General features: G+C 41.7%; 2 protein-coding genes across 4 annotated transcripts in view; one reads left to right on the plus strand and one right to left on the minus strand.

Moving 5' to 3' along the window:
* Nucleotides 1-23,140, plus strand: part of RPS6KA4 (ribosomal protein S6 kinase A4) — a 33,860-nt gene extending 10,720 nt beyond the window's left edge. The window contains exons 3-17 of one of the 3 annotated variants that reach the window (XM_042439685.1): nucleotides 1,087-1,305; nucleotides 3,146-3,261; nucleotides 3,640-3,747; nucleotides 4,312-4,392; nucleotides 5,718-5,821; nucleotides 6,447-6,597; nucleotides 8,393-8,554; nucleotides 10,753-10,878; nucleotides 13,283-13,416; nucleotides 14,235-14,328; nucleotides 16,065-16,235; nucleotides 16,468-16,659; nucleotides 17,587-17,746; nucleotides 19,116-19,279; nucleotides 19,827-23,140. In XM_042439685.1, coding sequence (XP_042295619.1) covers nucleotides 1,087-1,305; nucleotides 3,146-3,261; nucleotides 3,640-3,747; nucleotides 4,312-4,392; nucleotides 5,718-5,821; nucleotides 6,447-6,597; nucleotides 8,393-8,554; nucleotides 10,753-10,878; nucleotides 13,283-13,416; nucleotides 14,235-14,328; nucleotides 16,065-16,235; nucleotides 16,468-16,659; nucleotides 17,587-17,746; nucleotides 19,116-19,279; nucleotides 19,827-20,042 — 2,198 coding nt within the window. In that variant the 3' untranslated portion in view covers nucleotides 20,043-23,140. Of the gene's footprint in view, nucleotides 1-1,086; nucleotides 1,306-3,145; nucleotides 3,262-3,639; nucleotides 3,748-4,311; nucleotides 4,393-5,717; nucleotides 5,822-6,446; nucleotides 6,598-8,392; nucleotides 8,555-10,752; nucleotides 10,879-13,282; nucleotides 13,417-14,234; nucleotides 14,329-16,064; nucleotides 16,236-16,467; nucleotides 16,660-17,586; nucleotides 17,747-19,115; nucleotides 19,280-19,826 lie in introns of those variants that run through there. The other 2 variants (XM_042439686.1, XM_042439687.1) reach the window with 2 other exon arrangements.
* A 613-nt stretch (nucleotides 23,141-23,753) lies between these two features.
* The window catches only part of LOC121915509 (calmodulin-1), an 11,633-nt gene continuing 8,151 nt past the window's right edge, over nucleotides 23,754-27,235 (minus strand). Inside the window, exons 4-6 of the mRNA XM_042439824.1 lie at nucleotides 25,939-26,045; nucleotides 25,224-25,359; nucleotides 23,754-24,393 (exon numbers count right to left, since the gene is read on the minus strand). Of these exons, the coding sequence (XP_042295758.1) occupies nucleotides 24,365-24,393; nucleotides 25,224-25,359; nucleotides 25,939-26,045 (272 nt within the window). The 3' untranslated portion in view covers nucleotides 23,754-24,364. The remainder of the gene's footprint in view (nucleotides 24,394-25,223; nucleotides 25,360-25,938; nucleotides 26,046-27,235) is intronic.

The following is a 27,235-nucleotide window of genomic DNA, read 5'->3' on the forward strand; positions in this document are numbered from 1 at the left end:
TAAAATTATTTTTGTAAAATGTTTTAACCCACAATGCAACCACCATATACACAAGGCGACAAAGGTTAGGAAGCAAAATCCAAAACTCTCAAATGCTATAGCAAATGTAACTTCCAATGTCTGACAAACAGATTGACATTAAATCTGGCCTTGGTTTGAAATTTGGACTGAATTATCAGAATAGGGGCATGAAATGGTGAATGTGGATAGGCATTATTTTGGAGGTCCTTGCTGACCGTAAGGGAAAACATTTGATTCTGTATGCTTCTCATTATGAACCTATACACTATATATAAGGATGGCCCAGGAGGTTTTGCTTCCTAAGCAGCAGAGCAGCAAATGGTACTGCCAACCCTCCTAAACTTTTAAGAGTAATGAGTGCCAGCCAAGATATTTTGATACAGGAGACAGAAAATCTTCCTGTCTCTAACCGTATAGTAACAAGTGAAATAATTAACCATTTGCTGCTTTTTGTTCACATCCAAAATCTGCTAACTGAGGTGGCTAATGAAATCTGAGGTGAAATAAGTCACTACAGTATATACTCATGTATAAATCTAGAAATTTTAGTGAAAAAACTGACCCCAAAAACCTAGGTCAACGTATCCATGGGTCACTGTAAATACTATACTTGTTTAAAAATACGTTTTAACTCTTATTAAAAAGCGAACCATCCCCTGGTGAAAGACAAGAGCACAATCTGTCCTGGAAGCACTTATTTCCCTCTGCTCTCTCTTCCATCCAGCTTTTGGTGTGAGCGAAAACAGTTATGCCTGCCATAATATTGTAGGTTCTTTGGCATTATTTTCCTTTGCTTCATCACTTAGGTCCTTTGTTGCGTGTCCCTAAGTTTTACCCTTGACTTATCCAAGGGTCATGTTAATATCCATAATTTTGCCCCCAAAACCTGCCCTCAACTTATACGTGAAGTCAACTTATAGTCAAGTATATGTTGTACTGCAGTTAGAAAGAGGCAAAGGGGCTATAAGAATGGGAAGCAGAAGGGTGAAGGATAAAGATAGTATAGGGTTGTGTAATGGGGCTCTGTGAATGAGTATCTTAAGCCATCTATCATCTCAACCCTAGCTTACGGAAAGGTGTTCCTTGTGCGGAAGCTCAGCGGCCACGATGTCAACAAGCTGTATGCCATGAAAGTATTGCGGAAAGCAGCCATTGTGGCCAAGGCCAAGACAACAGAGCACACACGCACAGAGCGGACGGTGCTAGAACATGTCCGCCAGTCACCCTTCCTGGTGACACTCCACTACGCCTTCCAGACGGACTCCAAACTCCACCTCATCCTAGGTATGAAGCTGCAATTGGGGGTTAGGATGAGAAATGAACTGGGAGAAAGGGAGATGAAGGAGCAGAGGATTCAAGTCTGCTTCCAAAATTATTTTTAGATCTCATGGAAAAGCTGTAATCCTCTAGATGTTGCTGGAATGTAACTCCCATTATCAATCTTATGCTGGCTGCAGCTGATGGGAACTGGAAGCTGATGGGAGTCCAAAAAATATGTGGAGGGTTACAGGTCCTTCGCTGCCTGTGTAATTTATTTAAGTTTTTCAGGTACGCAAAGCCAGTGTACATTTGTTTTAAAAAAACAAGACAAAGTGTTGATTTTTAGTGGAAAATGTGTAGTCTGCAAAGACATTGCAACATCAATTAAACTGGACAGTTGAACAGAAAACAGCAATAGAAGAACTTTTTAAAAAGCCAAGTAATACCATTAGTCAAAAATTGAACTTTCTTAAAACTTGTCTGAATTGTTAAAAAAAACTATTTGTAATGGCATCAAAAAGGTAACAGAAATGATGCCAAATTATTCTCCCTGGCAAGTGAGGTGCATGCCACAGGTTGCATGCATCTTTATCTCACCTGCAGAAATGTCTCCAGGGAGGACTTTAATACCCGGGCAGCTTCCTAAGAATATAAAAAGAATTGTACCATGCAGAAACATAGCAAGATCAGACCAAAGCCTTCTCTTTGCATACTGGCCATCAGATAGCCCAGTGGGAAAACCCCAACAGCTCCCTCCCATCCATGTTCTCCTGGAATTGATGTTCAAATGCACGGTGCTGCTTCTGACACTGGAGGGTATACATGACTGTTGTGACTAGTAGCCATCGATAGCCAATTCTTCCATGTCTGTTCCCCGTAGGATCATCCAAATTGTATCATCAATCACATTTTATAGTAGTGAGTTCCACAGTCTCCTCATGCAATGTTTGAAAAGTCCTTTTTGTCTGCCCTGAATCGCCCATTAGTTTGCAAAAGAAACAGTCCTTGAGGTATCTTAGTTATAAACCATTTAGGGCTTGGAAAATTAAAACAATTTAAATTGGACCCAGCAATTTAATTACTGGCAGTTCCCTAAACCTAATTCTAGTAAGTAACCTAGTTGCTGTATTCTATATTAAAATAATTAAAATAATTACAAACACAGGCACACACATATGTTAGTTAATATAAAGACATCGTCCTTATATCTATATAAACCTCATCATCCATGTCCATTCTCCACAGTAGTGGTGAACATACATGGATATTGTAATTGTTACATATTTCACTTGATTATTTAAGAAAATGTTTAAACTGCTTTTCTTTATTTTTGTATGCAATCAGTAGGGTGATATTGGGACACCATAGCAGTAAGCCTCTTGGTTTCAGTTACTCTTTTTTCTTCGATATTTCTGGCTTAAATTCAGTGCTAGTCTTACTGTTGTTCATATTTCTGAGCTTTTCTGTGCAACCAGGAGGACCTGAAACCTTGAAAAGCCTTTTGTAAAAAGTGACCTCTGTTTGCTATTATTGAAGAATAGAACTTTAGATATATAAAACACAACCTTACCATGGAAAAAGACACCAAAAAGCCCATGTTGGACAAGGGAACACCCTTTTACGTTGGTGTAAACCAGGGATGGGAATTGTGTGGCCATCAAGATGCTGTTGGGCTGAAACTCCTAGGGTAGCCTTGGCTAGTAAGGAATGCCGGGAGTTACAGTCCTAAGAGTATCTGCAGGATTGCACAGTCCTCATCCTTGGTGTAAACTCATTAGGACTGCAGGCAGTGGATCAGGAGGGGAGCTTGAGATTGTGTCCTGGGTGGACTTCTTGAACTGACTTTCTATCTCTTCCCTCCTAGACTATGTGAGTGGTGGGGAACTATTCACCCACTTGTACCAACGAGACCACTTCTCTGAGGATGAGGTGAAATTTTATAGTGGAGAGATAATTTTGGCACTTGAACATCTGCACAAGGTGAGGAGTGGGATGGGAAGAAGCTGGGTAAACTCATTTTCCCACAGAAAGTAGTGATGGCTTCTTGGGTCAAGCACCTTTCTTGCAAGGTAGGTTCAAGCCCAGCATCTGCAAGTAAAACAATCAGCTAGAATATGAGAATGAGATTCTCACCCACCACTGGAAGTCATTGCAATATAAGGGCAGTGTGGCATAGAAAGTTATTTGCCCACCCAGTTATGTGCTGGGTTGGTGAAAGTTGTAGTGCAGTGCACCTGGGAGGGTACCAGATTGTGGGAAGCCTGGTACGTTAGAATTCAAAGCAAACAGGAAGAAAGCTTGCCTAGTCTCATAGATCTCACAGTAAATTCTGAAATTTGCACTCTTTCTTGTCCCAAGCTTGGCATCATCTACCGTGATGTGAAGCTGGAAAACATCTTACTGGACAGTGAGGGCCACGTGGTGCTCACAGACTTCGGGCTGAGCAAGGAATTCGTAACTGAGGATGTGAGTCTGGCTCCCTGTGGAAATCATTTCCCCATCCCAAGCTGTAGTAAGCAGGCAGTGAGTGTAAGCATGCTTGAGTAGAAACAACAAACTCTGGTTTGGTATTTGTCTGTTGCCAACTGACCCTGTCCAGTTCTTGTCCCTTTAACAGCTTGTGTGCAGTCTTGATAATTTTTTTCATGGCACAGATTATAACTTATCATTTGGTCATTAAGTTGTGTTTAAATTAGAATAATAGCAGCTAGTTTAAACATTGACAACTCTAGGGATGGCTGCTGTTTTCTGAGTTATAGTAGGATGTGTCCTTTTTTTGGTCTGAATCCTATTGGAAGTATATATAGATTGAATCAGTTGTTGAATGGTGAGTCAGCCTGGTGAATCAACAATTGTTGAATGGTAGGTCAACAATCCCATTGCTTCAATGGATTATTATTATTATTTTAGTTACTTATATCCTGCCTTTCTCCCAATATAGGGACAGTAAGATCTCCTCTTACTGAAAGTAAAGTTTAGATTCAAGTCTATTTCTTTTTCTCCCCCTCCCACAAATGCCCTCCACCACAGAAAGAACGGACCTTCTCCTTCTGCGGCACCATCGAGTACATGGCCCCAGAGATTGTACGGAGCAAAAGTGGTCATGGCAAGGTGAGACACTTGATATAGAGGAGAGAGGGCTTGGAATTGGGCCAAACCAGATGTGGAAATCTGGTAGGTAAAGAGCTGGCATGGAAGATGAACTGGGAAAGATGTTGATGTCATGGTACTACAATTTTAATTTTACATTTCAAAATAATATAAACCCCTCCCACCCCTAGCTACAGAAGACAGCACTTGGCAAGTTATGAACAGAGTGAGAATAGGATGTGACAAGTCAGAGGAGGTACCAATGTGGAACCAGTGTGGTACCACTGTGAATCATCATGAATCTGGCCAGGTTCAGGGTGGAGCCAGAATGGAACCTGGTGAACTCTGTGTGCCCCAGGCTCGTTGCATAAAGAAGCGGAAAGGTTTAAAGAGTTGAAGGCACATCAGATAGTTGCTTTGAGAAGAACTGCCCACAGTCTGTAAAATATCTTTGCTACAATGCCCTTTCTGATATTCTTGTGATTCTCCATTTTAAAGTTCTTCATTCATGCTTCAGAGTCTGAAGGTTCCCCCCCACCCCCATCATTAGTAGAGGAAGCTGGAATCAGCCTGCACTCATACTTCACTGTTTCTCTGCAGTGCCTCTTATAACATGTTCCTTTCTTTTCCTCTTACCTCCCAGTTTGGCAAGGCAAATTCCTAAGTTCCAGCAAAAGGCAAGGGAATTGGCCTATTTAATTTCTTTCCTTGTGTGCTCTCTTAGAAGTCTTTCTAGTCACCTGGACTGTAAATTCCAGTTCAGGTGACCACCGACTTATACGTTCCAGTGCAGGCTATCACCAACTTAAAAAGTAGGACGTGGGGGGTGTCCTTCCCTGTTTCAAATATTTTGGCCTACAAATTCCGCACTGTCATACCACTGGCAATGCTGATGAGAGTTACTGTCTAAAAACATCTGGAAAGCCAGTTTCCGAATCCTGTTAAGCAAATGGTGTAGGAAATAGCATAGATTTCTGTTGTGCCTTGTTCTTAATTCTATTCAAATTGGAACTTTTCTTTAAATTGGAGAGCTTTCTTAAAGTAAACTGAAGGCTAGGATTTGGCTGTTAACTGGCAAATCAAAGCCTTCTCCCATGTCTCCAGCGGAGAGTTTAAATGCCTTTTGTTTCTTGCCTTTACTTTCATGTTCATAAAAATAGACTAACCACAAAGTTAAGAACAAGAAGTACTGATTCAGTTTGGTTTGTAATTTCTTCTTCTTTGGAAACTGACAGCTCTTTAAACAGTCTTCTCATCACCACTGCTCTCCAGATGTGTGTGAAACAATCCCCATCTTCATTTCTAACCATCTTGGTGGTGGTGTGTTGTTGTTTTTCCCCTGACAGTCTGTGGACTGGTGGAGCTTGGGAATCCTGATGTTTGAGCTGCTGACAGGCGCTTCACCCTTCACATTGGAGGGCGAAAAGAACTCACAGGCTGAGGTTTCCAGGTGAGGGTGACCCTGGGTCCATAGGAGAGACAGCTGTGGAATTTGGGGGTGGCAGGGAGGAATTAAGAAAGAGGCCAGGATAGCGTGGACTAACTGGTGGAGGAGCCGAAGGTTGATGAGATAAGGTATTAATGTCAGATAGATATGGACTTTCTTGGAGAGGTAAAAGGGGTGGGTATTGTGGATGAGTACAGATGTGAAAAAGCTGACAGGTAATAATGTGCTTCTCCTATTAGTTTGGGAGGGCTGGTAAAGGAAGGAGTTGTGTGGATGGCAAGACCTTACAATGATGGGCAGAACTCACACGTGTCAAGAGGGATGGATATTGGCAGGACTAATAGTAAGACTTAAGAACAGATGAACAGCCCTGCTAAAGTCAACCAAAGGTCCAGATGCCCTTGGGAAGCCCACAGAACAGGAAAGAAATATATTCCTCTCCGCTTGTTTGCCTGCACACAGCTGGCAGTTGGTGACATTTTGTCACTGAACCTTAAGGCAGCATAGAGCCACTTCTATTGATAAACCTATCCTCCATACTTTGCAGCATAAGAAGAAACCTGAAGAAAAGGTGGTTGATAGAAGGGGGAACTTTAATGGAATAATGAAGTCTTTATCTGGGTTCTAGGCGGATTCTGAAATGCAACCCTCCATTCCCATCAGTCATTGGTCCTGTGGCCCGTGATCTGCTCCAGAAGCTGCTCTGCAAGGACCCCAAGAAGCGTTTGGGCTCGGGGCCCACTGGAGCGCAAGAGATCAAAGAGCACCCCTTCTTCAGGGTGAGGTCTGGTTTCCTTCTTGCCAATGCTCCCCTACACAAGACCACATATCCTCTCTCCCACATCTGGGTCCCATTTTGTTCTCCTGACACAAACATCCCTAACCCAGGGCAGGATTCAGAGGGGTTGGACTATAGTTCCCATCTCAGGCCATGCTAGCTGGGGATGGTGTCCATTATGTTCCAGCCCCTTCTAGGTTAGGGAAAGATAGACTGATATGTTTTTTTGAACTTGCCAAGGAAGATTTTTGGGAGGGGGAGGTTAATTTTATTGGTTAAGACAAAGCACTGAATACTTAAAAGATATCTTTGTAGGCAGCCAGAACACTGACAACTGTTTATTTAACAAATAGGAAGACTGAGTAGACTGATATAAACGGCATTCCAAGCTCCAGCAACATCAGCTGCGTTGGCTATGCAGTTAGTTAGTGTTCCATATATATATATATATATATATAGGGGATTACCACGCAAGGGTGCTTTTGCACTGTAATTGTGCAGTTTTATAGCATGAGTACAATGGTAGCAATAACACTATTAATGCATTTATTTCTAATTACCTTTCAGTAGCTCAACAGTCCTTGTTTTGTGACAGATATTTCTGGTCTCTGTTTTCTGCACAACGCACATGATCCCAGCCTCCACTTCCTTTTCTTCCTACTTTGCTCATGCATTTTTGTTATTATTATTATTATTGATGATGATGAAGATTGAAAACCAGATTGTTGCAACATGTTTGAATCCCCTATGCTGGTCTTGGATTAAAGTATAATTCATGAAGAAAATATGGGGGGGGGGAGCGCTAAATAACAAGTCAATTTATTGCAAACCAAATTCTACTTTGTGGACTATGACAATTATCAGAATCATATACATAAATAAGTACACTAAGAACTCAAGAATTCTTCACTAAACCGGAAGGTCTGTGACATAACAGAAGCAGGGACAGCCACTCACACCGCTTCAATCTCACAATAACCCTGCTATAGTACTAGAACAATATGCACCTGCACAATCGTGTTAGTGTAGCAGTATTGGTGGTTATTCACTGGTATCTCATTAATGCGAAACTGTGTGATAAAAACTGGTGTATCGGTAATGGATGAGTGACGACATCATGCAAAAAGGAGAGGAATCATAACTTGCAATTCCACTTCACTACCATCACTAGCATCTTATGTGGTGATCTCTATAGTCCTTGAGAGTTAAGTTTTCTTTGTGTTGGTACAACAGAGCACCAGAATGGTGCATTGCAGTAAGAAGAATTAGGGCTTGACTGTATGGTTAGACAGAGTGAGGAAGCTGTCTCAGGGAGCAGATGTGGGAGGACATAGGATCTCCCCCACCCAAAAAAATATATCTGTTTTTATATTATCTTTCTAATAGAGAGATAGAGAAGTTCTTGAGGGATTTCCCCCTTTATGTGTCAAAATAACTTGGCTGGCCCTGCTTGCTATGAACCTTGACTAAGGTGGATAGCAGTATTGCTTGCTGGGCTCTCCTTGGGCAGCACATTGTGCCATGGACTTAGATCACCCTACCTAAAGGATTGCGCCTCAGACTTTCCACTCACAGCGTCTTTACATCTCCCATACTATTCTGTTTAAAAGTGTTGTAGCTGCTGTTGTTTCTTGTAAGAAATCTGTGGGGCAATAAGGATGGGGACAGAACATGACTCTTTTTCCAAGTCTATAGCCCCTTGAAAAGAACTACAACACCCAGGATTCCATGGAGGAGAACCATGACAGGTAAGCCAGTGCATATTTATCATGTAGTCACAGCCTTAATCTTTCCAGGGTCTGGACTGGACAGAGCTAGCTGCACGCCGAATGAAGCCTCCCTTCAAGCCCCTTATCCGTAGTGAGCTGGATGTTCGAAACTTCGCAGAGGAGTTCACCAGCTTGGAGCCCATCTACTCACCTGCTGGGACCCCTCCCAGCCTTGATCGTGTCTTCCAGGTGAATTCCAGATACAGCTGAATCTATTATGGGGCAGTGCCGTATTTAGTATCTCACATATGAATCCAGTTGTTCTGTTTCAAAAAGGATGCAGTTGAAGTAGAGAAAGGTATCAAAGGGCCCAAACAGACAGGCCAAAATAAAGCTGTTTCGGGTCACTTTGGAGGTATGCTGTTTAAATGATGCATGCGTGCTAAAAGGCTGGAAGCCGCACCAAAGCCACGCTTCACTCCTAAGAACTGGAGCGCAGCTTATGTGTTTTTAAGATGCGTGTGTCATTTAAACAACATACCTCCAAAGTGACCCGAAGCAGCTTTATTTTGGCTTGACTGTGGGCCCAATGAGAGATTGTGAGGGAAAGCTTGAAAATTTAATGTTTTCTTTAAGGACTGAGAGGATATATAATCTGGGGCAGGGCTAGGGGGCTATAAGCATGCAACAATTCCCACAGCCTGGTTTCGCTGGCCACTTTGGTGCTTGTTTTGGAGATGCTGGTACTCCTGGGAAAGGGCAAACTTTGTATTATTGAGGGGGAAAGGAGAAGTGTTTTTACATTGGCTTAAATTTGGTTTTATAGAAAGGACATGAGTGTATTTTACATCAAGCTATAGCTCTGAATCAATTATTTGGTTAAATCAGCATTCCCTGGTCTGATGCCCAAAATGTTTGTACAAGACTACAATTCCTCCAACCCAGCATAACCCATGGAGATTTGGAATTGTATCTAATAGGCAGCACATTTGGAAGAGCTGGGTTAGATTGACTTAATTTCAAAAAGTTTAATGGACTTTTAAAAAGTGTTTTCCTTAAGTAACAATGCAGCAGTTTTGAAAAAAATAATATAAGTGCTTACATTAAAAATCAGACTAGAAAGTCCTTGTGAGCAAGAAAGAGGAACGCTTCTGCAAAGGTTAGCAACAACATAGACGAATCCTGGTCTTACAGCAAGGAAAGTATTTATTCCCCTTTAGAAGCATTCATTTTTTCCATATGCAAATATACATAATAAATTCATTTTAAAGCTAATTCTCTAAAACTCATACAATGAATCAACCCAGGATTTTTTCATTTAGGTAAAAGGATCCTTATTATTTGTTGATTTTTAAAGTTGAAAGAATTAGAGTCAAACTCTAAAGCATAAGACCTCCTCTTGCTCCCAAGCTCAAACACAGTCTGTTTTCCTGATCACATCATTTCAGGAAGTTCTTTGCACAAACTTCCTCATGAAGTGGAACATGAGGTTTGAATGAAAGTGCTTGTGTGTGTGTGTGTGTGTGTGTGTGTGTGTGTGTGTTTAAACTCCTCCATGTTTTTGCCAGCTGCAAATTCCCTTGAGCTTCAAGTTTCAGAAGGCTCTTTAATGCCTCTTCATTTTCCTTCTCTCGTCTTCATAGGGCCGTCCAGTCCTATCAAGTAAAAATCTACCATGTGGATATGAAACAAATTAAGTAAAATGACTTCAGAGACATAGCCTTGTTAGTCTGGAATATCAGTATGTAAAGGGATCTTTAGCACCTCTGAGACTAATTGAGCAAAAGAAGTTGTATTACATGCTTTCAAAGACTTCTGATGTTTTGGTTCTTGATGTTCCAAATCTCCCTCTACCATTTATATGGTCATCTACTCACCTAGACCATAGGCAGCATCTTTACTCTTGCTTTTGTCCTTCAACAAACATAATTAAAATAGAACTTGTCACCTCATCACCATACCAACAAGTTTACATCTCTATGGCTGTTCATAGAGGCTGATTATAAAGGTCTGTCCTGGGCTCCAGTTCATTCCAAGCATCTGAGGAAGTAGACCAAGTCTACGCAGGCTTACGCTACAGTGCAGTATACTTATTTTAAAAAGTAATCATCCCCTGGCAAGAATGTAATCTGCCCTGGAAGCACGAACCCCACTCTGTTCACTCATCCATACAGCTCTTAGTATGAGCACAAACTTGCCTGCTGGAATTTTGTAAGTTTTTTTACTTTGTTTTCCTTTGCTTCATCTTTTAGATCCTTTGTTACATGCCTCTAGGTTTTATACTTGACTTAGCCACAGTTTTGCCCCCAAAACCTGCCCTCCACTTATACATGAAATTGATTTATAGTCGAGTATATACGGTATCTCACACACGACATAGAAACTGTGGGCTTGACACCTCTGAGCTACCTTTGAGAAATTGCTAACCCCTACACTTTTTTTTAAAGGGGTATTCCTTCATTGCTCCTTCCATCCTCTTCAACCGCAATGCTGTGACAGCTGATGTCCTCGGGGCAGCGCTGGATGGGGAGCGCCCAGGAAGCTCTGCTGTGGCCCGTAGCGCCATGATGAAGGTAACAATCCCCCTTGGAAGGGAAAAACAGAAAACATGTGAAGGTGAGGGAGCTGCCGGGGGGCTCTACTGAAGGGAGATTTTAATAATGCCCAAAGGAGGCACTTTCTAATCTGTCCTACAAAGCTGCTTCCTTAATAGGCAGAAAGTTATCGAACCCTTGTGAGCTTTGGGCCACCCATAGCTTTTCATTCAACCAGTTGAAAGCATTCTCTTAACCGCATCTTGCCATGGGGGTGGAAAATATCTGTTAGCCCCAAGTAAAAAAGCCAAAAAGCCTTTGACACATCATGGAAAAATAACCTGCCATTTTGACATGGCATTGATCATGCTTTGTGATTGACTGCAAAGAGATGCTGGTTATTTTAAATTTATGATTACTTCTCTCTTGCTCCTTGAATTACAATCTGTATGCCCCATATGTGGGTTTGCTGTACACAGATTTGAGCTCACGCGGACAGCAAACCTGAGGGAGGACAAAATGCCACGCGTGCCAAAGAACGCGCCCCCCCATTAAAATCAACAGGACTTAAGGTCCTGCGGTTTTTCCCATATGCGGGAGGGGGGTCTGTAACAGATCCCCCATGTATACAAAGGGTCCACTGTACTTTCAGAACTATGGCCTGATCCACACTAACAAAAATTTTTATACTCACATTGATTCTGGTGCAGTTGTAACACATGATGTATAGCCATTTTCATAATGAAAGTATTTCTTTAAGGCTTTATTGTGATTTAGAAAAACTCACTTTTTACTCTGCAGTTTCCGGGGGGGTGGGGTGTTCCCTGGGGTTTTTTTTTTTGGCAAGGTGTGTTCTGTCTGATTGGTGTGGCATCAGAGACTAGGTGCATAGTTGTGAGGGTGGTGGGACAGATTGGTGGGTAGCATGCTCCTTCCAGCAAGTATGTTGTTGCCCTTTTGTTTTTAACATTCAGTGTATAGTGTCACTGTTCTGAGGAGTGGTGTTATGATCAGATATTGGAGTTTTCCTTCACTATTGAATTGGAAGAGTCCAAAATTCTTTTTACCTCCAAATATTTTTCAACATCCACTAGAATGAGGGGAGGTGTTTTGGCTGAAAGATGCCACTCACTATTCTCAAATACCGGTTTAAGTAAGTTGAAATGAAAAATAGGGTGTAAATGTGTGTAAGTCTTGGACAGCTCCAATTCTGCCGTCACTTGGTGTCCCAAACATTTTGTCACAAAAGGCCCAACAAACTTCAGAACTAGCTTTTTGGAAGGTTGAGTACTCTTCAAGAATTTGGTAGAGAGGTACACTTTAAATTACCAAATAAGACCATGTTATTTGTCAGCGTATTTCTTAGAAGTCCTTTGGCCTCTTTCAGAGCCAATTCAGTTCCAGGCCAAGCATCACAAACTTTTCCCACCAACTCAGTCACAAATACCAGGTCAATCTGGGTGACCATAAGGCTTGGCAATGCCCACAGGTTTTCACCATAGATCACCAGAAATGGAGAACGTCCAGTGCTTTGATGCACAGAATTATCATAAGTCATTTCTGGAAAAGGGAGTAACTTATTCCAATTGTCTTGTAGATAATTTATATGATGTCTCAAATAGATAGATGTCTATCTGTCTCTCTATCTATGGAAGGGTAGCATCAGTAGGAGTATCTGCAACAACAGAACTCTATCATAATAACGATATCTTTTGATGCAGGATCTTAGCCAAAGTCTTAGGTCTTCTGCTCCTATTTATTTATATCCTCCCTTTCCTCCAGATGGTTTACAACAATTGAAACTATCATAGTTGAAATTTAATAGCATGCAAGTGTGAAAAACCAATTAAGCCATCATAAAAATTTGAGAACAGTTAAAACAAATTAAAACATCAATTAAAAGTCCATCTCATTGTTCAAGGCCTGTTTCCCTCCCTAAAAATCAAATATCAAAGGCCTATAAAAATACTGTAACAAGGATTCCGTCTACTCCCAGTGAGTTAGTAAGAAGGACACCAGTTTAGTCTGGAAGCAGCCATCAAGAAGGCTATTTCTCATGTTCCTGCGAAATGTCCCTATGAGGGAGGTGGCACAGAGAGAAGAGCCTCCCATCAGATCTCAAAACACAGGTTTATATGGAAACAATTGTATAGGAGAATTTGTCGTTGTTGTTGTGTACCTTCAAGTCATTTCCAACTTATGGTGCCCTAAAGGTGGACCTGTCACAGGGTTTTCTTGGCAAGATTTGTTCAGAGTATGCCTTTGCAAACATTGACATTTTTGTTGAGGTAAACCAATTTAAAAAGTTAATGCTTTTAAATGCAATGCTTTTGAATGACTGATGTAGACAGAGGTTTCCTCCAATTGTCTGGGTCTATGCTTGGGACATATCCTCTCTTAGAGTCCTACTCTTAACTCCCTGCTCTCTCCCTCTTTTGCCTAGGATTCTTCATTCTTCCAAAAGTATGAGATGGACTTGAAGGAGCCACCACTTGGTGAGGGAAGCTTCTCTTTATGCCGTCGCTGTCGGCAGCGCCAAAATGGAGCAGAATTTGCTGTCAAGATTATCAGCAAAAGGTGATTTTCAGTGCAAGCATACCTCAGTTAACAAAGTCTGACAAAGAAGTTCCTTTTCTACAAAGTCTTTTTACAGGAGCCCAGCCCAGCTCCCCTTTTCTTGTCTTCTGTCTACCTGGAATGTTTTGTTTTGTTGTTGTTGTTTTGTAGCATTGGCATTGGAAAGATGGTTAAAAAGGCCTGTAAAGAGACCTATCCCCATTCTTTCCATCTTTTTGTCTGCTTCTTCTGTTAAAGAAACAAAGACCAGAAACACATCTACTGCGTTAACTGAGGTATAACCAATGAATTAATGAGAAAGAGCAAATTAACACTGGTTCCAGTTTAGCAGTTTAAAATATTGCCTATTGAAATGAATTTTGGGAATTTTAATGAATTTGGTATAATGAATTAATTTTCAATATTTCCCAGGCTCTGGTGAGAAGCAAGATGTCAGACTAGATAAGGCCATAGATTTGATTCAGCTGAGATCTTCTTAATATATCTTAAATTTGGTTCTTGAATGACCCAACCATTGACTTCACTGGGATGCCTTCACCAAGGCAAGCAAAGAGTAGGCTGGGAGTGGAAAAGATGGCCCTCCAGATATTGTTGGAGTCCATCTTCTTCCAGATTCCTAGCTAGCACAAGCCAATAGTGGAGTGTGCCATTGAGCAACATTGGGAGGGCCACAGGTTTCCCTTTCATGGCTTTGGAGAACTGTATGCATTCTATGTTTTAGTTATTATTTTGTATTCTGTATTTTTAGTCATTTCAATGCATGGCATTGCCATACCAAAATGGCTGTGTTTCTAACTCCATCCCACTCCTAAATCCAGAATGGAAGTGAACACACAGCGTGAAGTGGCTGCCTTGCAAATCTGTGAAGCCCACCCAAACATTGTCAAGTTACATGATGTCCATCATGACCAGGTAAACCCTCTCTTTGCTTTTTTGCTCCTAGAGGTGACAGTATTCCCCATACAGAAATCCTATTATAGCACATCCTTCTCTTCTTTCCTGTTTATTTAGCTACTATGTTTATAGTCCATGTCTTACTTGTAACAGCTCCCAGAGTATACCAGTGGTTCCCAACCTGTGGATCGAATGACCCTTTCACAGGGGTCGCCTAAGACCATCAGAAAACACATATTTGCATGTAGCAGTGAAAATGTTTTTATGGTTGGGAGTCGCCACAACATGGGTAACTGTATTAAAGGGTCTCAGTATTAGGAAGGTTGAGAACCACTGGTTTACACTATATGTACATTAAGAAACTCAGCAGTACAGAGTGCCAGAGGGAATAGGATTTGGAGTTCTGTCCCATATAAATTGCTATCTGCAATTGCAAAGAAAGACACTATTAAGGAGTATCATCAGTGCGCCCCTTAAGACTACACAGTATGAATAACAATCTGTGATAGATGCTGGAGAGACTGTAATAATGTTGATAAATGTGGGTTGGTAGTTCTAAAATAATTCCATTCTGGCTGGAAGTTCTTGATTGGATTTTTAAAAAATTACAAAGATTTGCACTTTCAAATACTTTACTGATCTTAATTTATGATTAAGTAAATGAAGATGTTCTATGTAAAGATTTTATATCTGCCTTGCCCCATTCACCTCCGCCCATATTACACGATTCAGAATCCTTAGTAATGTTTTATTGGTACTGGCGTAAATCATAATCCCTGCATATTGCTGAATGTTATGGCAATAGTGGTGGCATAAACAACTGGAAAAATTAAAAAGTATACTTTTAAATTGCAATAGGATAAGCGTAGCCTAAATGTACATTTACATAGTGTCAGGTAGTTTTTAAAAACCCCAAGGCCTTTCCTGTCTTGACCTGCTGAGCCTTGCCCCAATCATGCCAAGAGCTTGGAAATTCAAAGATATAGCCATGTTAGTCTGTAGAATCAGTATGTAGAGAGATCTTGTAGCACCTTTGAGACTAACTGAAAGAAAGAAGTTGGCAGCACAAGCTTTTGTAGACTTCAGTCTACTTCCTTGAAAGTTAAATTTAAAAAGCTATTAGTTAGTTATTAGTTCTAAGACAATGCCACCATGTAATCTGTTGCTATTATAGTTACAATTTGGGGAAAGTACTTGTAGACTATACTGTTATTCAAAAGTAACTGTAATGATTACTTTTTTTAAAAAAAACTTCAGAATGTTTCAAGTCATTGACTTATAAATAAGTAATGAGGCCATCCCTTATAATTTTAAACAAAAGCAGTTATGGGAATACAAAAGGAGTAAAATGAACCATGAGCACTCAACAGTTCTGGTATTCTTTAGTTGTTATTTAATTAGAACAGGTATGAACTACAAGTGATTTGTTTTTTGTAACAAGTTACTTTCAAGCACAGTTCCTGCAACACACTTTTAAGACTAACTGAAAGAAGTCAGTAGCATAAGCCTTTGGAGACTTAAGTACGTCCAATGAAATAGATTTAAGTCTACAAAAGACTTCTTTCAATCTCAGAGTGCTACAAGATCCCTTTGCAACATGTCTTATGTGTGAGCTTCCTCCTGAGTCATCTGAATGGCAACAAAATGGTGGCCTAGAAAGGCCATTGATTTTATCTAACATAAATAGTCCTTTGAGCTTTACACCGAGACCTGGAGCCAGTTTCTTAATTCTTTATCCTTTTCCTTTTTAACAGTACCATACATATCTGGTGATGGAATTGCTCCGAGGAGGGGAACTCTTTGACCGCATCAAGAAGAAGCAGCACTTTAGCGAGTCGGAAGCCAGCCAGATTATGCGCAGCCTGGTTTCTGCTGTCAGTTTCATGCATGATGCAGGGGTTGTTCACCGTGACCTTAAGCCTGAGGTACTGAAAAGAGGAGGGATGAGGAGCTAATCATCTAGCTCTTGGTGGAAGGCTTTGGAGAGTTGGGGTTTGCATAGGGGTTCTCCCCGGCGCCACTTTTCTTAGGTTCTGGCCATTCCTGGACCCTCGCACCAAGACTGATGGCTGGAAGCCACATCCTGGGCAGAGCAGGAGGGAGGCCAGGACAGAAATAACTGGAAGCCCAATTGCTTTCTATGTGCTTCACTCTTAGAACATCCTATATGCGGACGAATCGGAAGGAGCCCCTGTGAAGGTGATTGACTTTGGCTTTGCCCGCCTGCGACCTCAGAACTCTCAGCCCATGCAGACACCCTGTTTCACTCTGCAGTATGCCGCGCCTGAGCTCTTGCAGGACGGGGGCTATGATGAGTCGTGTGACCTCTGGAGCCTTGGGGTTATCTTGGTAGGTGAGACGGGAGCAAAATAACCTTCACGGAAGGAGTGGAAAAACAAGAGTCAGGGCTAAAATGTACCCTTAAGAGGCTTCTACTTCACCCAGATCACTTCCAAGCAGCCTTGCTGCCTCTTTGTGGATCTACTATAGCTTCTTTTATGGATATACTATAGCTTCTACAGGCTCATAGAATCAGAGTTGGAAGAGATCCCAAGGGCCATCCGGTCCAACCCCCTGTCATGCAGGAACTCTCAATCAATGCATATTCAACAGATGGCCATCCAGCCTCTAGATTTAAGTCTATGAAAGGCTTCTTTCAATCTCAGAGGTGCTACAAGATCCTTTTGCAACAGGACTTATCTGTGAGCTTCCTACTGGATCATCTGATTGGCTTCCTTTATATTCTATTTCAGAGAATTTACAACATAAATCCAATATTCCTAACTTGTTCCAAAAAACCTGTATCGCTTTCTGTTCCTTACCAGAAGTGTTGCAGCTTTTCTCACATCCAGCACCATCTTCACACTTTCCAATACTTGCTTACTCCTTTTCTTGGACTTTCTCTACAAAACATGAGGACTGCTAACTTTTTCCCCTGCTTCCTAGTGAACTGAGGTGGTTGTTCTTGTGTTATATGTATTTATTTATTTATTCAGGTATCATTGCATTTCCTCCCTATTCCTAAGGTTCAGAACACCTTACACTTACAATTTAGACAACAACTTTTAAAAAGAGAGGGGAGGGACTAAGTACAGAACTTTTGTCTCATAATGTTTGTGTTAAGACATCCCAAACCAGAAATTTAACTGGGAGTGGCATGCTGTTTTTCCCCTGCTCTGATGGGTGTGTGTTCTCCAGAAATGTAGAATTTTACAACACCTTGTAAAAGCAACACCTTGACCAGTGCACTATCATGTGTTCTCCTACCCCTTGCAGTATACAATGCTCTCTGGACAGGTCCCCTTCCACAGCAGCCAGGAAGGGAGCGCTGCAAACCATGCAGCAGAAATCATGCACAAGATCAAGGAAGGTCGGTTTTCCCTGGAGGGCGAGGCCTGGAAGAATGTGTCTGAAGAGGCCAAGGAGCTGGTTAGAGGTGATGGTGATATACTTCAAACTGAGGGACATATTGCAAAAAATGAGATGAGACATAACCTGTGAGAGGATGGAAGGGGAACTCCCCGAGTCTTCTCCTTATTCTCTGCTTGGAGTTTTGTATGGTTGGGAACAACTCAGGATTTATGTGAGGAAAACTACGTTGCCTCTGCAGAAAAATCCCCAAATCGTATTGGTGAAGTAGGGAGAGGGAGCTCTGATTTTAGGAATTTAAAGTCTGTAGGTATTGCTGAATAATTTCTGTTCATACAAAAGATGAACAGGCTAGTTAAGGAAATACTGCGTTCTTCTGGACAATCCATCTTGGTCTGTCGCTACGTAACTATCATGGTCATGTGGCAATATAATGCATAGAGGATTCCGGCCCCTGTCTCTGGCCCCTTTTTCACTACAACCACCACACCATCTTTTTGTAGTAGTATAAGGTGTGGCCCATACAATAACAAGTCATTTTTGTTGGGGGGGGGGAAGTGCAAACCCTGCTTAAAAATATACATGCAAACAAATAATTAAGGATCAGACTTGTGGTTAAAGGATGGAACAAGATGTTAAAGGATTGCCTCTTTTATGTTTCCTCTATGTTGGTGGGTAATGCTTCCTGTTTACATGTGCATTGGGTTTTTAATTTCTTTTTTATTAGCTTTTGCAAGAATGCTTTTATTAATAATGTTTTTATAACTTTGATATATTTTGGCCAAGGACCGTAAATAAAATTACAGTTAGAAATGAGGAACATTTTTTGAGCTGGTGAAAATAGCTGCTTTCAGCTTTCTAGCGTTCCATTAAATTAATGCAACAGAAGAATGAAGATAACAAACACTTGAATTTTAACTTTAGTAAAGCCCATATATTCCTGTGTATTGAAAAGTAAGCTCCATTGCAAGCAGTATGGTGAGCAGACATAGCACAGCAGCCTTAATAAATCAAGACACTTCTGATGTTATTTCTGTTTTCTTGGTTCTGGCTGTTTTTTGATTATCATATGTAGCCATGAACTTAGTAAACATTGAGCTGCAGACCTGCCTCCAAAACAATGCACCCTAGTAATTTTCGTGGCCCTTTCAGCCCCCCCAATGACTCCTATAATAAAAATAAAAACTTACTGAAAAAGGATACATTTCCATTTTTAGAAGCCCTCAGGAGCTGTGACTTTGGATAAAAACAATGTGCAATCACCCCTGGTGCCACATTATGTGCCCTGCTGTTCCCACCAAATGAAACTGGCTGCTTCCAATGTAGAATTATTCAGGGCCTGGTGCAGCCTTTGAGAGATCCTGGAAGCAAAAAACTGTATTTTTGCCTTCCATTTTTAAATTACTAATTTATCTTCCACTGACTTATCCGACCAGGTCTCCTCACAGTGGACCCTGCCAAGCGGCTGAAGATCTCCAGCTTGCGCTACAGCGAGTGGCTCCTAGATGGAAGTGCCCTCTCTTCCACCCCCCTCATGACTCCAGACATTCTGGAGAGCTCAGGGCCCGCTGTGCGAACTGGCGTCAACGTTGCCTTTATGGTAAGATTGCTGAGCTAGAAATTGAATTTCACTAGTGGTGGATGTATATTGAAAGATACCTCGTTTTGGAAGAGTGCTTTGTAGCTGTGACCCACAAGAACGATGGAGGGAGAATTTACCTTGCAGCATGATATAGTAGTGGGCTTTTCGAATGACATTCTTCCACGTCCACAATGCAGACTGCGCATTGTATTGGCCCAGACTCTTGAGAGTGATAGAAAATGGCCACCACTTCCAGTGGCTACAGCACTTCATTTCTCCAAGAAAGTTAAATTGCTGTTGTAGTGCTGCTCTACTGTGCAAGAGTCTGGAACCAAGAAATGCAAAACCTTTGATTTGATTTGAACTTAGTGTAGATACTACTTACACAGTGTTGGGAAACTGCAACAAAATTCGAAGTCAAAAGTAAAGTTTGGGAGATCTGTTGGGTAGAAAGAAATCAACTGTAGATGGAGCAGTTGTGGGAATATCCTTGCCAAGATTTTGAACCAAGGTAAGAAATAGGGGCAAATTCGTGACCATCCTTTTTTCCTCTACTCTTTCCCAGGCCTTTAACAAGGGCAAACGTGAAGGCTTTTTCCTGAAGAGTGTCGAGAACGCCCCCCTTGCCAAGCGGCGCAAGCTCAAAATGTCGAGCACTGGCGCTGAAGCCCGTCGCAGCAGCAGCACTTCCTCTTCCTCCTCCTCAGGCTCCTCCTCCGCAGCCTCGTCCCGTCCCCACAAAGCCAAGGCACCCACAATTCGCCATGACCCCCCATCATAACAAGAGTCGGAAAGGATCCGCAGGCTGAAGGGCAGATGGGAAGTGGGTATTTATTGTCTATGTTGCTGTTGGGGGGATGATGTCTCCTCCATATATCGCCCCCCCCCCTTTCCAGTCCCACCATATTCATTCATAGTGGGGTCTGTTTTCTTGTTAAAACTGGCAAAAGTCTGTATGGAGGAAACATTGTAAGCACAAGCTTAGGAGGCATATAGGATGGTTTCTCAAGATCCTGCAGGATTCTTAAGATTCTGATTTTGCCACAGGAAGAAACAGGGAACCATAGGGCAATCCTTCAGGGGATGGCTCACTTTAAAAATGCCAAATCAGTGTCCATTTCTGATGGTCATTGGGCATAATGGACATCATTGTGTGGGGAGGGGAAAATCAGTGTATTTTAAAGACTTTGAGCATCCCCCAAGGTGCTGGGGTTTGCTGCCCCTTCAGCAAGAGGGCTGGTCCCTTATCCCAGGTCAGGGGACAGACTTGCTACTAAGATGTCCGACAAAAATAGCGCTGGGTGGGAGGGAAATTATTTCAATTTTCATAAATAGTGGCGGTGCATATGCTTTTGTGCCCAAAACAAACCCGGTGAGGAGGTGGATGTGAAAATTTCCTCCTATGGAGTACCCACCTCCCCATTTAAATTGCCCCACTCCTTATGTAGTGTAGAAATTTGTATCAGGCAAAGCTTTCTCTGACAAACATGTAAGACCTTTCCACACCTCAGACTATTGTCAAAGGTATAAAAAGTGGCCAAAAAATCCTTAATATCTTTCAGACGGACAGGTCTAAAAGCTGCATTCTCAAGTGATGAAGAACATCATTTGCTTAATATAGGATGCCCCCAGTCTGCTCCCATGTTTAGGAGAAAGAAGGGTTAACAAGCCAAATAGAAACCTCGGTAGAAAAGGGCCATTTACTAAGTAATACCCCTAAATCATCGATTACACGATCACAGACTTGGGAAGGCTTTTGAAACTTCCCTTATTTCTTGATATGCAGGGCAAAGAGTCTTTGGTTTTTTTACCTTACAACGCAGTAGAATTTACTCTGCTGGAAGAAATTGTGTCAGTTTGAGACATCCCAAAAAAAAGCAGGGGACAGGAATGTCCAGGGGAGGGAGAGAATATATTTTTAAGAAATAAGAGAAATAGCTTATGGTTTTTTAAAAATAAAATATTGAAGATATATGGGGTAAAGGGGGTAATACTTATTACGTCGACTTAGAGATCCTGCCCACTTTCTCTCTATATAAAATGAGATGGAAATGGGGATTTCAATAAAGAGAGCCAGCACTTTATAGTGGTGCAAGTGTTGGACTCGGGACTCTTGAAGACCCAGGTTCAAATCCCTACACAACAGTAGAAACTGACCTTGGGCAAGTCATAATCTCTCAGCCTCAGAGGAAGCAATAGCATAAAACACCTCTGAACAAATTTTGCCAAGAAAACCCTGCGACAGGGTTGCCATAAATCAGAAACAACTTGAAGGCACACAACAATTTCAAGGTTTTTTTTAATTGCACCTGAACAAAGGTTTAATCTAAAAGTAGTATTTTGTAGCACACAAAAAAGGAACAACTTTGAAACTTCAAATTCTGCTCAGGAATCTGGATACATTAAAACTACATGAAACAGTAGCTTTGATTTTAGTCCTTAACTTTCAACCGTTTCAGAGAAACTGCATTTTCAAAATTGAGATTATTTTAGCTGTTAAGATTTACAGCATCAGTGGCTACATAACTGAACATGTATCTTGTACCGCGACATTAATTCTGGTCAGTTTTAAATCACACCAAAAAGGTTGTGTTTAAATGGTTAGAGTGTCCAAAGATGATGATGATGATGATGATGCATTATTTTTAAAAGGGTATTTTAAAAACTTTTTTTGCCCAGCAATGTATTGTTTTATTTAAGATGGGATGTAACATTTGAATGCAGAAGTGGAATATATGTTAGTGAGTAGAGGAACAAGCCAGAGGATGTGGGCACATTTTCATTCTGGACCATTTAATCCAGAATAAATGTGTTATAGTAAACGTTTAGTGTTTTGGAAAAGGGCCTGCGTGAACGGAGAAAGTGGGAAGGATATATTTAGTCACTTTAATGGGGTGTGCAATTAGAAATATAAACTACCTGGAAATTTAGAAAACACCTCAAAGGGGAGTGGAAATTGGAAGAATTTATTTCATACATTCCCAGCCAGTATCCACTCAAAACCATTTTAGGTTTGTAGTGTACCAGTTGTATTAATCCATTTGAATTATTCCAGCAATCGGCATTATTCATCCAGAACTGCTGAATATTTATTTTCTCCCACACTGGATATACTGGATATGTTAAAATCCATCTTAGAAAAATGATTTCACTGAAACCCCCCCTCCCTCACCAATGTGCACCTGGTCTTGGGAGAGTAAATCTACTGGCAATGTTTAAAAATCTAAACCTTTCCCTTCCTGGACACAAGAAGGTGTGTTCTATTTTTCCAGAGATGAATTAGGACTTTCCTCTCTTGCTCCCAAATGCTTCCTGCAGATTGGAGGAAGTTATTGGGGGGAAAGAAAGCAAATAGGTTCATTTAAGTGACAGAATTATTGCCCAGGGAGCTCTTCTGACCCCAGACACACTGTCTATTTAATCTGTTCCTCCTCAAAGGAATTCTGAAATGCATAGGAAATATTGGAACAGGGTGCCTCAGTACCCCTCCAAATTGACATCTCCCCTTGGAAGGATGGCATGAGAGTTAGGTCCCATTTCAAAACAGAATGTAGCAGAAAAATGTGACCCAAGAAGACTTGCCAGCTGCTCCCCTCCCTTCGGTTTTTGCACTTGGCAGCTGTTTTATTTGGGGAGAAGTGCCCCTTTCCCTGGGGCAAGTGTGCGTGTGCGTGTATATACATGTGTGTCTTAACTGCCATATCCTCTCCCCTTCTCTGCTAAAGAGCTGGCAGAGGATTGTTGGGTGGAGTGTACTCTTTTTAAGTCTTTCTCTAAGCAGCACAAACAGCCAAGAACAGCCATCCAGGGCTTCTTGTCCATGCAACCAAACCATGTGTATTTTTTATTTTGAAATAAAAATCACCTCTGAAGCCCTTACGCTTGGCCCTTCTTTGGTGACCGTGAATGCTTTGTCCCAATAAGATGTCTCCTGTCTTTGTAGGCTTAAGAAGAGATGGGATTTAGTTTCACAAAAGCCACATCATTAATGCTATGGAATGCTTTTATCTCCCTTCTTTGTTTGTAAGAGGAGGCTCTTATAAAGGCACAGGTATCATTTCAAGCTCCCTTATAGTAGTTAGAATCAAATTGCTGTGCAGTATTGGAATGAACCTGGATGGATTAATCTTGGATAAACATAACCAGTACCTAATATATGGACACCAGTTCAGAATGCAATACTGATAACCTCTTGCTAGAAAACTATGTGTCTCAACGTAAGCAAAGCAGCCTCCCGCCCCCTCGCTACAGTCAGAGCTATAATGCTGGTCTTCTGCCCATTCCTAAGCCACCCACAACCCGGAAAACCCAGAAGAACCAGAAACGGTCCCCAGTATTGACTCAGAGGCTGGCAGGAGCAGTGCAAAAACACTTGTTTGAGTTGTACAAGGAGCTCCCAAAGATTGGGAAAGAACCCACTCCAGGCTGCTTTTCTCCCTAACAAGGAAAAGAACCACCACACAACAAGAACCACCACACAACACAGATCCCATCATTTTGAAACACACACTTTATTCAAAAGAAGAAATTAAACCTTACACCACCTGGAATGGAAGAGAAGCATTCCCTGAAGCCACTGAAAGGGAAAAGGAAGGGTGGGGGGGTATGGCAATTGTTAGGAGGTTAATAGTTACAATATACCCAAGATATGCAGATATTCCCAGGAAGACAAGTGCAGAAGAAGGCAGCCACACAAAACAGTCCATGAATGCAAAGGTTATGCACTGGCTGGGGTACAGTCTTTGGAGACACAGAGCAGATGCAAGGTGGGGATGGAGCCAAGGAGGAAGGACACTTTCCCCTCTCCTGCCCATCCCCAGGGCTGGCCAATGCTAGGAATTTAGCCTTACTTTCACCCTTTCAAAGTCCTCACCAGGACTTTAAAAACAGGTTCTTACCATCCTGGCTTCAGCCACCAACGGGGCTCTAGCATGAAAACCAAGAAGAGGGGAAGGTGGAAGACAGACAGCAGAGAATGGCCACAAACTGCTAAAGCATCAATGGAACAAGTCCTACATAGACGGGGCTGGATTAAGATCCCTGTGGTTAGCAGACCCTCCTTCCATTCTGTACAGGGAAGGGGAGGCGCAAAGCTGCTTGCCTTTATTTGGCAGTCATCATCTGTACAAATTCTGCAAGAGAGAAGACAAGAAGAAAATCAGGCATGTTTTAAGTCAATCATTGTTTCCAGCCCCATTTCAAAAAATACAATGCGTTCAGATGGGTTTGCACAAATGATTCTCCTGACATTAGGAAAGGCAAATGAATGCAAACAAGTGAGGAGTGTTAGCACAGTTTACCGTTTCTCAATCCTTCAGTGTATTACCGTATATATTTGGCTATAAGTCGACCTCATGTATAAGTCATGGGCAGGTTTTGGGGCCAAAATTAGGGATTTAGATATGACACATGGATTTGTCGAGAGCGAAACTTAGGGGTATGTAACAAAAGATGCAAAGGAAAACGGTGCCAGAAAACTCACAAAATTCCAGCAGGCGTAACTGCTTGTGCCCATAGTAAAGGCTTCGTTGATGAGAGAATATAAAGGGAGTGTGAATGCTTCCAGAACAGATGACACTTTTGCCTTTCATCAGGGAATGGTTCCTTCTTAAATAAGAATTAAAGTACAGTACCAGTACTTGCATTGAGCCGTGGATAAGCCTACTCAGGTTTTTGGGATCAAATTTTTGTCTAAAATTTCTAGACTTATACATGAATATATACAATAATAATTTATTTAAATTAATTTCTACCCCCCACACCACTCAAAGGAATCACAAGTACACATTTGTTGTCCTTACTAAACAAGGTGATTCCTGCACACTGATGACTGAAACTATTTGGATTTGCACAAACATAGGAAGCTCCATGTTCAAATCACATCCCCAGATCCCAGGATGCTGCTACTGCTGCTGTGTGTGCTCCAACCCACAAAGGTGCCACTGGATGCACGTCTCCTCACCTTCATAATTGACCTGTCCGTCTCCATCTATGTCAGCTTCTCGGATCATTTCATCCACTTCTTCGTCCGTTAGCTTCTCGCCCAGGTTAGTCATGACGTGACGTAGCTCTGCAGCACTAATGTAGCCATTGCCATCCTATATGTGGAAAGAAGAAAGAGTGGTTAGAAGAAGAAAACACATTTCTTCCAAACAGGGCTCATATTTCCTCCAAAGAAACTGAAAGACTGCACTATCTTAAAGGCTGCTTTCCACCCAGAAAGAATGAAGCCTATGCAGCAACAATGTGCTATGTCAGATCAACAAGTTTTCATGCTCTGTTTCAGCTCAAAGATTTCCCATCATCAGGCTATTCAGAATTTCCCTCTGAATCACAGGCTGCTGCCACACTGCAGAATTAATGCCACTTGACAGTGATTTAACTGTCATGACTCCATCCTATGGAGTCCTGGGATTTGTCGTTTGTTGCGGCACCAGGGCTCTCTGATAGAGAAGGCTAAATATCTAACAGTTTAAGAAGTGGCATTTAGAATATTCAGTCAGAGAGCTCTTAAGCCTCACTGAACTACAAATCCCAAAATGCAACAGGAGGCAGTCAGAGCAGTTAAAGTGGAATAGTAATGCTTTAAGAGTGCAGTACGGTAATCTCCTTCAAGTCTCTTATACTAGTTCGAATGATGCAAGCCCCTGCTTTTCACAGAATCAAGGGACCTTTACCTTGTCAAAGACACGAAAGGCCTCACGGATTTCTTCCTCGCTGTCCGTGTCCTTCATCTTTCGGGCCATCATGGTGAGAAATTCAGGGAAATCAATGGTGCCATTTCCTAGGGAAAGAGCAGCTCTTTAGTATTCGCCTAAACAAGTCTAGAATACCCAAGAATACATGAGTCTTGCCTATCTGCCTGTTCTTCTGGAACTGCTTTTCTATTTTGCTAAGAGACAGGCAAAATGAATCCTGGGGAGACCTAGCCTGGACATCCACAGAAGCAGAATGTTTCCAAGATGTGGTGGATACAAAGGGAGAAATGGAGCAAGAGAAGATTAGAAATGGTATTACATCTGGTTAGTGGTCTCTCCACATTTGCTGGGCTTAGGGGTGAAGGATCTCTTTAAATGTGGAAAAACCACAAATAAAAAAACACAAATCTTTTTACCCGAGAAAACCTCTTGCTAGTAATCTCCATGTCATCTAGTGCAACTCTGTGGTCAACATCTGCCAGAGGTTGATCACAGAATCATGCTGGAGGACCTACAAATGCCAAGAGAAGTGTTTTCTCTAGGAACTCCTAGGTTTTCCAGCACAACTCTATGTTCGACGTCTGGCAGAAGACACTGGAAGACTTAGAGATTCCTAGAGAGAACATCTTAATCGAAAACTGCATATAATAAGATCCGCAAAAGTCAAATCCGCAAATGTGGAAGGCCAATTGTATTTGGATGGCACTGCTCTTTCATGACCTTGCTATTTAATTCCACAATATGGGGATTACATGCCACTTCAAATCAGTCTGACAAGTAAAGAAACCAAGATGTTTTGCTAACAACCAAATTGTTAATTTCTTGCTTTGGTTCAGCCAGTATTTATGATTCTGAGCAAAGCGTTTACAACCATTAGTGCTCACCTGCGGGTACACACAACAAAAACTTTCCAGCAGGGTGAACTGCACTCCTAACTACAATAAATATGTGGTTTTATGTGGGTTTTTCGGGTTATGAGGCCGTCTGTGTTCTAGAAGAGTTTATTCCTGATGTTTTACCAGCAGCTGTGGCTGGCATCTTCAGAGAATGCTGAATGCTCACTTCCATACCAGCATTCTCTGAAGATACCAGCCACAGCTGGTATGGCAAAGCATCAGGAATAAACTCTTCTAGACCATGGCCTCATAGCCCCCCCCCAAAAAAAACCCTAGAAAAAACTATGGATGCCAGTCGTGAAAGCCTTTGACTTCACAATAAATACAGTCGGCCCTCCTTATCCATGGATTTTTTTTATCTCTGGATCATCCATGGCTTG

Source organism: Sceloporus undulatus, chromosome 9, assembly GCF_019175285.1.
Source record: "Sceloporus undulatus isolate JIND9_A2432 ecotype Alabama chromosome 9, SceUnd_v1.1, whole genome shotgun sequence".
NCBI lineage: Eukaryota > Metazoa > Chordata > Lepidosauria > Squamata > Phrynosomatidae > Sceloporus > Sceloporus undulatus.